Genomic DNA, 12,375 nt, shown 5'->3' with positions numbered 1-12,375 from the left:
ACAAAAAAACAACAAGACATACTTTCATTTGTTTTGAATAAGTTATTCATTCCTCTTTATAAAAATAAGACATACTTTCATTTATTTTGTAACACAAAAACAAAGCATTAACATTTTTCTTTTGTAAGACAAAAATAAAATATACTTTCTGTTTCTGTAACACTTAAATAAGGTTTATTTTTAATTTTTCATAATGTTTTTTTTTCTTCTATTCTGAAGGTCAAAATAATGTATTATGTAGGTCAAAATAAAAGATATACTTTTTTTTATGAAAGACAAAAATAGGATATATTCCCACTAGTGAAATCTGTGAACTCAATACAAACAGTATATTAATAATATCACCTGATTCTAATAATATCACCTATTCTATAATTTCTGAGAGAAAAAAAAATGGATAAAACTGTGTCATGCTATGTAAAATATCTTTTAACAACAGTATATGTAACCTCTTTTCTTTTTTTCACGTATCAAAACAAATTCTTATAAAATTTAGTCAACTCTTGATATGAGAATGTATTTAATAATAAACTGATTTTTAACCCGAGGAAGATATTTCACTTCCTATTTCCTCAAAGTTATCATAAATAAACATTTAAATAAAATTAAATAAACTTGAACCTTGAGATTTGTTCAAAATGCCAAAGTTTATACTGTAAAATCATTACTATTTGTGGGGCATTAATTTTCGTGGGTAGGTCAATACACAAATTTAATATCCAACAAAATGTTATTTTTTCTACAGTAAAAATATTTTGTATAACATAATTTGGGTTTAATATTTTTGCAAAAGCAAATGACTACCACACATTTAGGAACACATGAAATTTTGTCCGCTTCAACAAAACCACAAAAATTTCATGCCCTCAAAAAGAAGTGAATTCCTAGTATTATGAAGTGAATTCACAGTATTTTACATGTATATATAAAAGACAAAAGAATATTGTATAAACTACAATGTACATACATGTACATGTATGGGGTCAATAACTATGTTGTAATATACATGTAAAGAAACTACAGAAGGTTAGTTAACAAAAAATAACATTAAAGGCTACTCTTATTTAAATATTGAGCAACTAAAAATATAGTCCAAGTACAGATTTGATCGTAGTATTGGGAAAGTGTAAAATGTAATTCTAGAAAAATTATAAACTGTATATATATATAATACATACAGTATATAATTATACGGTATATAATTTTTCTAGAATTACTTTTAACACTATCCAAACACTGTGCCGAGTCCCTGTGGATTTGACACTTAACCTGCTTAGGGACCGTAAGTGGTTAGCTTTTGTCACCAGTATAGAGCCAGGTCAGCCTGCCATCCATGGAGTCTAACTAGGGTCTGTACTTTTTATGTTTTTATACTGAATTCCCTAAAACTTTATATGGACTGTTCCAAATTAAAAGCATGGCAAATCCACTAAACAAATTCAGCAGTTTAAAGGTTAAATGCTGGCTTTGCTTTAAACATATTTTGTTAAGTTTCACCATAATGGATGCCAGTGAGGCAACAGTTTATTGAAAAGTACGCACTTCTGTCACTTTGCTCTACATCTTACCTTACAATACAGAAGCAGGTTTGAGCTCCGGTGGCGTGGCGGCAGAAGCCAAACTTGAATTTACCTTCCAGATCTGTCAGGGTGAATGTAAAATGGTCCACCGTCGTCCTAAATATAGTTATATCCACATTTAGTAAAACATTTGTAAAAGAAATACATTGCAACTGAATATAGAAGGATTGAAAATATGTTCTTGAGTTCTTTTTTCAAAAGGACTAAAACTGCATTGTAACTGAATCTTCATGTCTACTAGTAGTATCCATGACAACAAACATTACAGAAAAATTTGTTTTAAAACAATTATATCATATTGAATCCTTGCCAATAACTATAATAGGAACGAGTTTTTTCAGCACTTGACCATTTAAGTTCTTATTACAAAACATGTATTTGTGCGAAACAATGCATTCTCTAGCACCACTTCAACTAACCATAATACAAACTGTGCTCATCTTATAACCCTTGTTACCTCTACCATTACACTTTCCATCTCAGACATTCACTTAAATCTACTTACAAACCTATCAAACCTTGAACAATCTTGCTATGTGCTTAGTTTTGCCAGATCTTAGAAATACTAGATTTTTTCTTAAATTCTAAATCCATTTTAAAATAGGCAAAAATTTAATTCATTCACAAGAAATCATATCTAAATCTAATTCAGATCTGTCTCTAATGCACTAGACGTTCAAATGACTAGAATGAATCTTGACCTTTCAATCACCTTGACCTATATAAATGACCTTGACATTTACCTACATGATTGTAAGATCTAGCAAAATCTTTGAGCATTAAGCATATTCTATGTAATTTCTTGCTTATATTATTATATAGTACTATAGTTAGTTTCAACACTCTGATTATATAATGTATTAGTAAAAACTACACTAAAACTAGCTTCCTGATATAGTATCATAAAGAACATTTTGGAGAGAAAGAGAGATAAAAATTGTTAATTTTCTTTCCTATAAAGTCCAGTCTTACAATGAACTTGTGTGCTGGTTCCTTTGATTTGGACATAAACTTAAGGGTCTGTAGAGGCAAAGACTATTGTGATTGTATGTTTTGTTTAAATGCAAATTTTTACACACAATTCTTATCATATCTCTGGGTCGGTCCAACTAACAGACCAGTAAACACCATTTTTTTTGGCAAGTGGTCGACTTCTATGTGCACAAGATTTCTGAATCTTCTGTGAGTGACAAATTTTATGTCCTTTAGACTTAATGTCAGAGATCAATTGTCACAGAGAAATTTTGCTTTGCCCTAGAATCAAACCAGAGACTACAGGGATTACAAATATGATGCTGTCCCTATTAAGCTTAGCCAATATAACATTATGGCATAGACAAATTATCATATTGAGCATTTATTATTTTAATAAATACGCATTATATCATGCACAAAGGAGCATCATTCAATATATGTTTTGGAGATGAATATTTTGTATATACAGAAGTATGTGTATATATTTATTTTAAAGAGAAATTAGTTTATATATAAGACAACAGTATTATGTAATATGCATGAAAAATGTTTCATCTTTTATTTCAAAAAGTTTCATTTATATATTTTTATATAAAATAAAGCAAACTATTGCAAAGTGTTTGTTTTTTATAATCAATGTTTTATATATATATTTTTGTTGTTGACCTTTTTAGGGTCATGAAAATGTTTGGTGATATTCAGTGTCTTAATTCCTTTATTACTCCACTAACAGAATAAATCCCCCTTGATTGTTTTAGCAATTTTGCAAAGCTATTGTGAGAACGGTCTTCTTTATTATCATATAGACATTAAGCTAATGTGTTTATTCTTAAAGGAACAACACTCAGGTCCAAAATCTTAAGAAGAAAACACATAAAAATTGAATTTCCTACATACAATGTATACAAATCAGGCAATCTGACTAAAGTTCAGATAGATCTACCTTATTTCTTTTATGTAGATTCGATGACGACCGTAAATGTAGCACCTTCTTTATAATTCGGATTTCCCAGAGAAAGCTATCTTTTGCCATGCAATCAAACCAGTTTTTACATAGGCTTTACAAAAAGTATCAAAATACAGTTATCCATATGGAAGTTAAACATATTGGTGATTTTTGTTAGAAAAAAAAATGAAGAAGTAAATCAAGAGCAGGAGAGAATACACATCAACATCAGGATTGTTTGTAACTGGTTTATTCAAGGATCTACCGGTTTCATCAGAAAAAAAAGATTAAAGTAATTTTTGACGAATTAACTTGAAATAATAGAGCAAATTTTTTATGGACAAGATTGTTTTGCCAGTTTACCTGTGGGCTATATGGACAATGCCATGTTTGTTCTAGAAATCATGAACATTACCTTCTCAGTATTGGTTTTCCCAGGTTTAAATTAGAAACCACATCGCTTTCAAAATTATGAAAGCTTGCCAATGATTGGCTGTGTGACCAGAAATGATTTTGTATTTGGTCACGGTCAGATCTAAAAGCGTAGCGTTATTTGGTATTGTATCAAGGGATATTTGTTTGTCCACTGGTAGTTTATTTTATTCAATGCTAAACGGTCTTTGCTCAAGCTTTTATGTAAGTCCATATTTTAGCACCTGTAGTACACCAACTGCAATGCTATCAACTTATTTATGTTCAGTGACCAGCAACTCTAATATGTATTATTTATATAACCACAGTAGCTTCAAATGCATAGAGAGTCATTCTATATATAATATATATCATAGCTCATTGAACAGCAAATATTATATAACATCACACAATTTAATAATGTTAATAAACATCTATAAGTGAAGCTTTTCCCAGATCCAAGTTCTAAATATTACTGTTTAGCAACTATAAACCTATATCACAATTATATATGTAAATGTGTACTTGTTTTCATATAAATTTGTCAAACACCTATGATATAAACAAACTTATAATATAAGTTTAAGTACATTCCTGCTAAAGAATAGTGAACAGTGCAGACCATGATCTGACAGCATGTTAGTGCCAGCTGATCTTGGTCTGCACCGGTCGCCTAGGTATATCCGGCTAAATGAATTCATATCCTTTATTGTCTTTTAATCAAATCTTGTGATAAAAAAATTAAACCAAAATGAAGTGCTGACTTATCTTGCTTTGCACTGGTGTGGTGGGTATATTCAATTGATCCCAGCAGGCAAGTGGTAAACGAATATATCGTCACCATAGTGCAATAACTGGTTAACTCCTATGAAATTTAGAAGGACTTAATCTGTTACTGCACTATGGAGACAACCCGTTACTGAACTAAGGTGATGATATCCTCTTTTAACTTTTAGCCCAATCTTTTCAATGTAAAACTAAATTAGAATGCTCTTTAACAAACTGCGATTCGGAAAATACTTGGATCTGAGGAAAGCATTGCATGACTAATACAGAAGATAGATAAAAGCCAAACCCACAGCTAAGGGGAGATAACTTACGTATACCTTTCTGTGTCGCAAGGAAATGCAAACTTAGGAACTGACTTAAGAACAGCCTGTAATAGTAAACTATGGTTAGACATAACATAAAACTTTCATTTTAAAGTAAAAAAAAACCTTGTGTGATTTAAAACTTTCAAAATGGCGAGGCACTGGCTCCCTACAATATTCATGTTTATGCTGTAATATTAAACTCTATGTACATGTATATGTTAGTTCATCCATGCTGTTCTACAGAAATTAGAAACTTGAAAAGTGGCAAAAGTGACCGAAAAATACTTCTAAATTCTGTAGAACAGCTACGGATGAAGACTTAAATACTTAGTGTCAAGCTTTATTTGGCTTCACTAACAAAAAATTACTAATTATAGTTATTATACGGTTCTATGTCAGAAGCACTATGAAAGAAAGATGGCCAGTATGAATGGAATTTGAAATAGTATCGACTTTTGTTCTGTTATGAAAAATATTGAAAATTAACACACACATTTTTTTAAGAAATACAGTGTTTTCATTGAATGACAAATAAAGCTGGACACTTAAGATATTTATACTTACCTAACTAACATGTGCTCTTTGTCCATTACCAACATTCATACTTTTTTAAAAAGTGTAACAAAATTGTACTGAATAAAAAAAATCCACTTAAACAGTGGTTAAATTGATGTGAGACAGGCATTGGAATTGATATTTCAACTAATGAGGTTCTGAAGAGAATCAAAACCCACACAAGTGAGGGGCCAGGGGCAAATGGTTCAAGTTATGAGAAAGTAACCCGGCAGTAAAAGTTAAAACAAAAATCTTACCTCTTCATCATAGTAATCCGGATATTTTTGTAAAATGAATGGTTCTGAAATTGAAAGCAAAAACAAGCTAACAAAGATGTAATAAAAGAAGGTTCAAATGTCCAAAAATAATATTTATGAGTTTGGTAGTATAACACGGTAGTCAATATATCCATTTTCAACTACTGATTATTAGATAATCACACGCCCTAGCCACTAGCAAAAAGAAAGGATCTGTTCAGCCTGCACGTCAGTGCTTATATACAAAGTACTGTATAAGATAATAAGTGGATATTTCCACATGTCGGAAAGTTAGCAAATTTAAAATTCCAGACATTTTCACATGAGGAAATATTAGCGAATCATGCAAGGGTAGAATTTCATGACAAGTTGGTGGTCATTTAACCCTACAACAATTTCCAGGGACTTTCATCAATTCGCTAAATTTGCCAATTTTTCTGCGTGGTTAACATAACCACTTATTTACAGTAAGCCAAATTGTAGGCTGCTCAATTATTTTAGTATTTTGATATTTAGCTTCCTAGTACCAGATGAATGTTCCTAATTTGAACCAGGGCAAGTCTATTTCATAGATTCAGCAGGGATAGGGTAAAAAAAAAAATCATTAGAATAACACTTGAATTTTCAGATATGTTATAAACTGACATTTTGATAAAAAAGTTAAACTAAAGTCAATGAAATGCATTTTCAATAAAAAAATTATAACTAAACAAAAATCTAAATTCAATGATATAAAACCAGTAATTATTTTACCATCATTTTCTTCAGTTGGCTTGCCCACCTCAAGAAATACTTCAAAAAGTTTCTCTGGATTTTCTCTGTAAAAATAACCGCACAACATAAGAACATTTTATAAGTAAATTTAGCTTAATGTTTATTTTCTACTGCCTCAATGAATTAACAAAAATTTCAAGTTCATTTTCCAGTTGGATCTTTCAGGATGTGATAATTACTAAACAATTTTATGATTATAAAGATTGCAACATTAAAACTTGAATAAAGCTTGAAAGGCATGACAGTATTTATACATTTAAATTTTTTTTTAGATGCTACGCTTTTATGAGACATAACTATTACACGTCTGACTTGACCAATGTCAAGGGTCGTTTTATTTGTTATGTTAATTGTTCATTTTGCCGTGCACTGTTTGTCATTAAGACGCATGAAAAGTATACTTAATGTCTGCGCATGCATTGACTCTTGTTTGTCTCTGTGGCATCTGTTATTGTCGGCTATTGTAATTTGTATTGTATCGGATGGTTCTGTAATGTACGCTTAATAAGCGGAAATTCACAGGAAAGGTCGAGACAATTCAACTATGTCCATATCTCAAGCAATTTTGTGAACTGTTTTTGTATGTCCAACATTGTATGAAAGAGATTTGAGAGAAAGTTTTACATTGGTTTTTAACATTTCCTTTCTCCCTAATTCCCACAAACTTTCCTTCTCCAGTTCACTTTATCTTTATTCTCTTACAATAGTAGATATACTGAGTGTCATTAAAATATAAATTTTATTTGTTTATGTAATAAAATTTTTGGAAATATCTTATTATTAAGATATTTTCTTTCTTTATTGAGACGCTGACATGTTGGTTAGATTATTTTCATTTTATTCATTCACTTGAAATAATTCTTATTAAGCTTGCTCAATTGTTGTATTGTTGTAGTTTCTGTATGTTTTAATTAACTTGTATTATAATCAGGGTTGTCATTAACATTTTATGCAGAAGGTTTGTTTTGAACTTGAGGCAGTCATTTCTGTCTTTATCATGCATAACAAAGAGTGTTTTCTTAATTTTGAGGCGGCCCATAATGCATTTGAGACAGGCATTTTGGCCTCCTGCCGCCTCTTAATGACAACCCTGTATAATCATGTATAAATTTATGTGTTTACACACGGATTTATATTACAAGGATCGGACACTCCCAGTTAACACTATATAAATGCTTAAATATCTTGTTGTGCACCCGATAAAGGTACATCGATTGATAATTTACCGGCGCTAAGCGTAAATGCCCGTTCGCAACGGATACCTACTTTACAAAATACCATACAGCTTTTACATTTATTATCCCATTTTAGAAATTTAAAGTTTATTTTGAAGAAAAATACTTTTTTAATTCAAATATCTAATTTATTTTTTAAAGGTACAGTTTATCTGTCCGCAATGACGATTAAAAATTAACTTGAAGAAATCCGCGGTAAATTTACATTTTTTATATAACAAGCAGCTATTTGAAATTTATTATTACGGTACCATAATAATTTCAATTTCAAAATAAAAAAGAAGCCGATGTTAGTTATTCATAGATGATCAAAGATGCAATATTTAAGATTTATTAGGTTATGTAGTCAAATTTATTAACGCATAATTGTTTTACGGGTAATGTACTGCGGCCTTTACAATTCGCTCAACACGTGAAGAAAATTTATTCATTTTTTTAGTACAAAATATTGCCGAGATTTTCAATATTGCCATATTCATAGAATATTTAAATTTCATTTATATCATTATTTAAAACTTTTGTAAATCTGTTTTCAAATGTCAATGCAGTGAAGTAGACAATTATCGTAACAGTAAAGTACTCTCGTGTGTCTGTTTCGATTCCGGCCTTTTTAATGTCACTCGTATATTTTAATCCGTATATTTTAATTATTTTTTTTTATTTGAATGCCTGTAGAAAGATATATCTGAAACTTTTTAATGTAATGCTAGAAAAACAATAAAAATCTTTACAGTTTGAGTCAGTATTTTGCGAAATAAAAGTAACTTTTGATTATTTTTTACACATGGCTTAAATTTCTTTCAAGTTTAATTACTTTTGAAGGGGGGTAATTACCAGGTAACAAGCGATAATTGAAAAAGTTTATTTTCAAATTTTCATAACCAGGTTACATGTGATAATTGCAACACTCAATCTTCAAAAACAAATAGAATTTGAATGTATATTTTGTATGTGCTCGGTCTTTACTACAGTCCATGGTATGTGTGATAAGAAAATGATTCTGAAGATGATATATATAATTTATAAATACAATGTAAATCTATTTTCTTTATTAACATTTATAAATGAAATTGAAAATAGACAACTTAATTTGTATAGTCCTTTCTTTGAAAAAAAATGAAAATAAACATATGACAAATAAATCATTTGATGTCAATTGTGAAGGATAGCTATGAAAAAATTCTGTTTCAAAATAAAAAATAATATTATAAAACAGCTGTTCTGTGTGCCAATAAAAATTTCTTCCTTGCCTATCTAATGAATTCATCTATATATGAACGCTTGTCTAGAAATTCAATGATCTGAAAATATATTTAAAACACTAATTAGTAGAATATTTACTATATTTATACTAATATACAGGTAATCAAATAAAAAATGTACCAATCAGACCTGGGGATGATTACATTGATCAGTAATTGATTAAATTACAATTACTTTCAGATTTTATAGTAATTGATTAAGATTGATTACTCACATTTGCCTCTGTAATCAATTGAATTACAATTACTTTAAGAGAGTAATTGATTGATAATTGATTACATTGAATGTACATTAGACCACCCAGAATTAAAACCACCCCGCTATTAAGTCCATTTTTAACGAGATTCTTTAAGTCAATGGTTTCATGATCCAGATTTAACCACCTGCTTATTCACTTTTCAGACCACCATAATTATTCAGTCCAAATTTTTGTTTTAATTTTAATGTGACTATTGAGACCACTGATATTAAAGTCAACACCTATCTAGATCTTAAATTTGTTACTATGATCTGCTTGAATGCTCTTTAGCATGACACTTGATTTCACAAGGTGTGAAAAACTGTTATTATTGGGTTATTATGTGAAATAAGGTGAGAAGATCAATTTTAGAGTGGTACATTGTTGCTTTCAGCACATTTATTTTTTGAAAAATTAAATTTTCAATTGATTTATGTACATCATATAATAAGTGATACTGTAAAATGAACGTTAAATTTCTCCAGAAATGTGTTTTCCTTTTATCAGATTAAATATCAAAGCATTCTTTGATAGTTTCTTTTATAATGTATTTGTAGGTACATGTAAATATACATATTGTTTATTCATACAAAATGACTAAAGTAGACCATGGTCTTAAAGTATGTAAGCAATGATAAGAATATTCACTTTGTTTCAGTCTAAATGAAAAAAAAGTTAAACTGTGTAATGTAAAATAAAGGCATAGACCTTTGAATTTGTTAAATCTGAAAGTAATCAATGTCAATCAAAATGTAATCATAATTACTGACTGAATTTAAGCTGTAATTGATTAATTACAATTAAATTAATCAATTTTGGGCAAGGTAATCAATTACATGATGATTACAGTGTAATCATGTAATCAATTAAAAAATCAATGATTACAGTTACTGATTACCCCAGGTCTGGTACCAATCATTTGGAAATAATTCACAGAAATAAAGACACATTTCAAACATGAATTTCTTTAAAAGTATTTAAGCAATCAAGAATCATTTTTTTGCAATGCCACCATTAAACCATATAAAAAATAATTATTTTAATCTGAATCGCGGTAATTATTTATGCTTGAAGTAAAAGGGCGTCAAAATGTAGAGAGTATGCCTAAATAATCGACAAATATTTTTTAAATAAGGTACTTTTTAACTAAGCGTTGCAGCGTTCTATCGGCATATTTTCATATATTAATACTTTAACAACACAAAATAATACTGTAGCAATACATTCATATGTGCATAATTTTCACAAAGCTGCAATAACACCACATACTCTTGTGAAAATCTGTCATATTTCGCACTCCACGCGTTCCGCCATCTCATTCTGTCCACCTTTATCCGATTCCGCGCATGCGCGCCACGGGACTTTAAGCTAAACGAAAAAGTCCGATCCTTGTAATTTAAATCCGTGGTTTACTGTAGGCTTTTTCTTCGTATTATTTTCATTAAATTGCCGAAACTACGCCATGAGTTTTAGTATTTATTTTACCCTGTGACAAACTATAAGAAGCCCGTAACGTCCGATATATTGGACTAACATAGGGCGTGTGTAAAGCAACACAATATTTTTTTTTATCAAATTATTTATCAAACTTAAACTTCCTTAGTCTGTTAGTATAGTAAGAAATGAATCATTAGTAATTTACCATTCACAAAAAGACAACAACAAACTATATATTAGTGAAATTTTAATTATTGAACCTATTAATATACTGTGATGAAAGAAAGGGAAAGAAATAAGTAAAACATAGAAGGGCAGTTCTAAGAAAACCAATTGATGCGAAATTCCTGTCACCAACAGCTGGTTACTGCTTCTTATTTGACAACATTCAGAAAATTTATATTTTCAAACCTTGTTCTAGACATAATTCGAGTTTTATTCCACTAGAACATATTTTGAGATGATGAATATCACAGGAACAAGCCAAGAAAACCCGATAATTTAGTTTATTTTCATAAGTGGGAAGTGTCAGTCATCCATTTTGGACTGGATTGCTAAAAAAAATGGTGAAACTAATAACCGAAAAGATAATATTAAACCCGAAAAGTGGTATGACTAAAATATGCAACGGAGACTTTTTGGCGCTAATTAGGGGGGGGGGGGGGGCGGTGCGCCGCGAAGTTTTATTTATTCGCCTCGCGCCCGCGCTAATTAACGTGTTTTCGTCCCGCGACCCCGCCGTTTTATTTCTTATATCTCGCTCCGCGCCCCCGCGGGATGAAGTTTTAATTATAAAACTTCCCCCCGCGCCCTCGCTAATTAGCGTTTCGCTCCGCACCCCCGCCATTAATTGTTAATTTTCGACTTTTCGCTTGGCGGGGTCGCAGGGCGAAAACACAAATGGAACAAATCAGCCACCATAGAATGTTCACATAGTTTGTAAGTATTATATAAAAGAGAAAGCAATATTATTTGTAATAATAAACCATGTATTGGTTGTAATGATGTATGTTGTACGCAACGGGTACAATATGAATTTTTTTTAAAAAAAGAAAGAAAACAAAAGAAGAAACAATAATACATATATAGTCATTGACTTCAAATCGTAAACAAAATATGTTTTATATATTTGGATAAAATATTGAAAGAATATTTGCCCAATGTGAAGGTAAATTACTAACAAAATACACTATATAAACAAAGATTTTGTAGAGAGTCTTATTTTATCATATTAAGAGCTGGACAGAGATATCAGAACCTTTTACACAATGTTGTGGATTTGTGCTTATAATTTGAACATTTCAAAACAGAAAGATATATGTGAAAATTCAAAGACATTATCAATATTGCAATTTGTGTTTTCAAATTCATTTGAAGATGAAATTCAGTTTTCAATGTCTTGCCATATTTTGATATCAGCATAAAACTTTTCTTTGATAGAAATATGTACTTCATATTTATAAGAATTTTGAGTCATTTTTAATCCACAGTTTGTATGTCTTATGTTTTTAGAATATCATGATGCTGTAACAATAACAGTTTGCCACATTTATGTTGAATATACAGTTGACTTCACAATAAAAGTAACACGTACAAAGTGCACTTGCAAT

General features: G+C 30.1%; 1 protein-coding gene across 2 annotated transcripts in view; it reads right to left on the bottom strand.

Moving 5' to 3' along the window:
- LOC132757637 (DENN domain-containing protein 1B-like) overlaps positions 1 to 11,316 on the bottom strand; it is a 55,335-nt gene extending 44,019 nt beyond the window's left edge. For both annotated transcript variants that reach the window (XM_060748964.1, XM_060748965.1), the window contains exons 1-5: positions 11,177 to 11,316; positions 6,572 to 6,636; positions 5,819 to 5,862; positions 5,013 to 5,068; positions 1,569 to 1,676 (exon numbers count right to left, since the gene is read on the bottom strand). In XM_060748964.1, the coding sequence (XP_060604947.1) occupies positions 1,569 to 1,676; positions 5,013 to 5,068; positions 5,819 to 5,862; positions 6,572 to 6,636; positions 11,177 to 11,190 (287 nt within the window). In that variant the 5' untranslated portion in view covers positions 11,191 to 11,316. The remainder of the gene's footprint in view (positions 1 to 1,568; positions 1,677 to 5,012; positions 5,069 to 5,818; positions 5,863 to 6,571; positions 6,637 to 11,176) is intronic.
- Positions 11,317 to 12,375: the final 1,059 nt, after the last annotated feature.

The sequence above is a fragment of the Ruditapes philippinarum genome, unplaced genomic scaffold, assembly GCF_026571515.1.
Source record: "Ruditapes philippinarum isolate M1 unplaced genomic scaffold, ASM2657151v2 ctg591_1_1_1_1, whole genome shotgun sequence".
NCBI lineage: Eukaryota > Metazoa > Mollusca > Bivalvia > Venerida > Veneridae > Ruditapes > Ruditapes philippinarum.
Note: the sequence above shows the minus strand (reverse complement) of the source record. Positions and strands in the feature narration are given on the sequence as shown.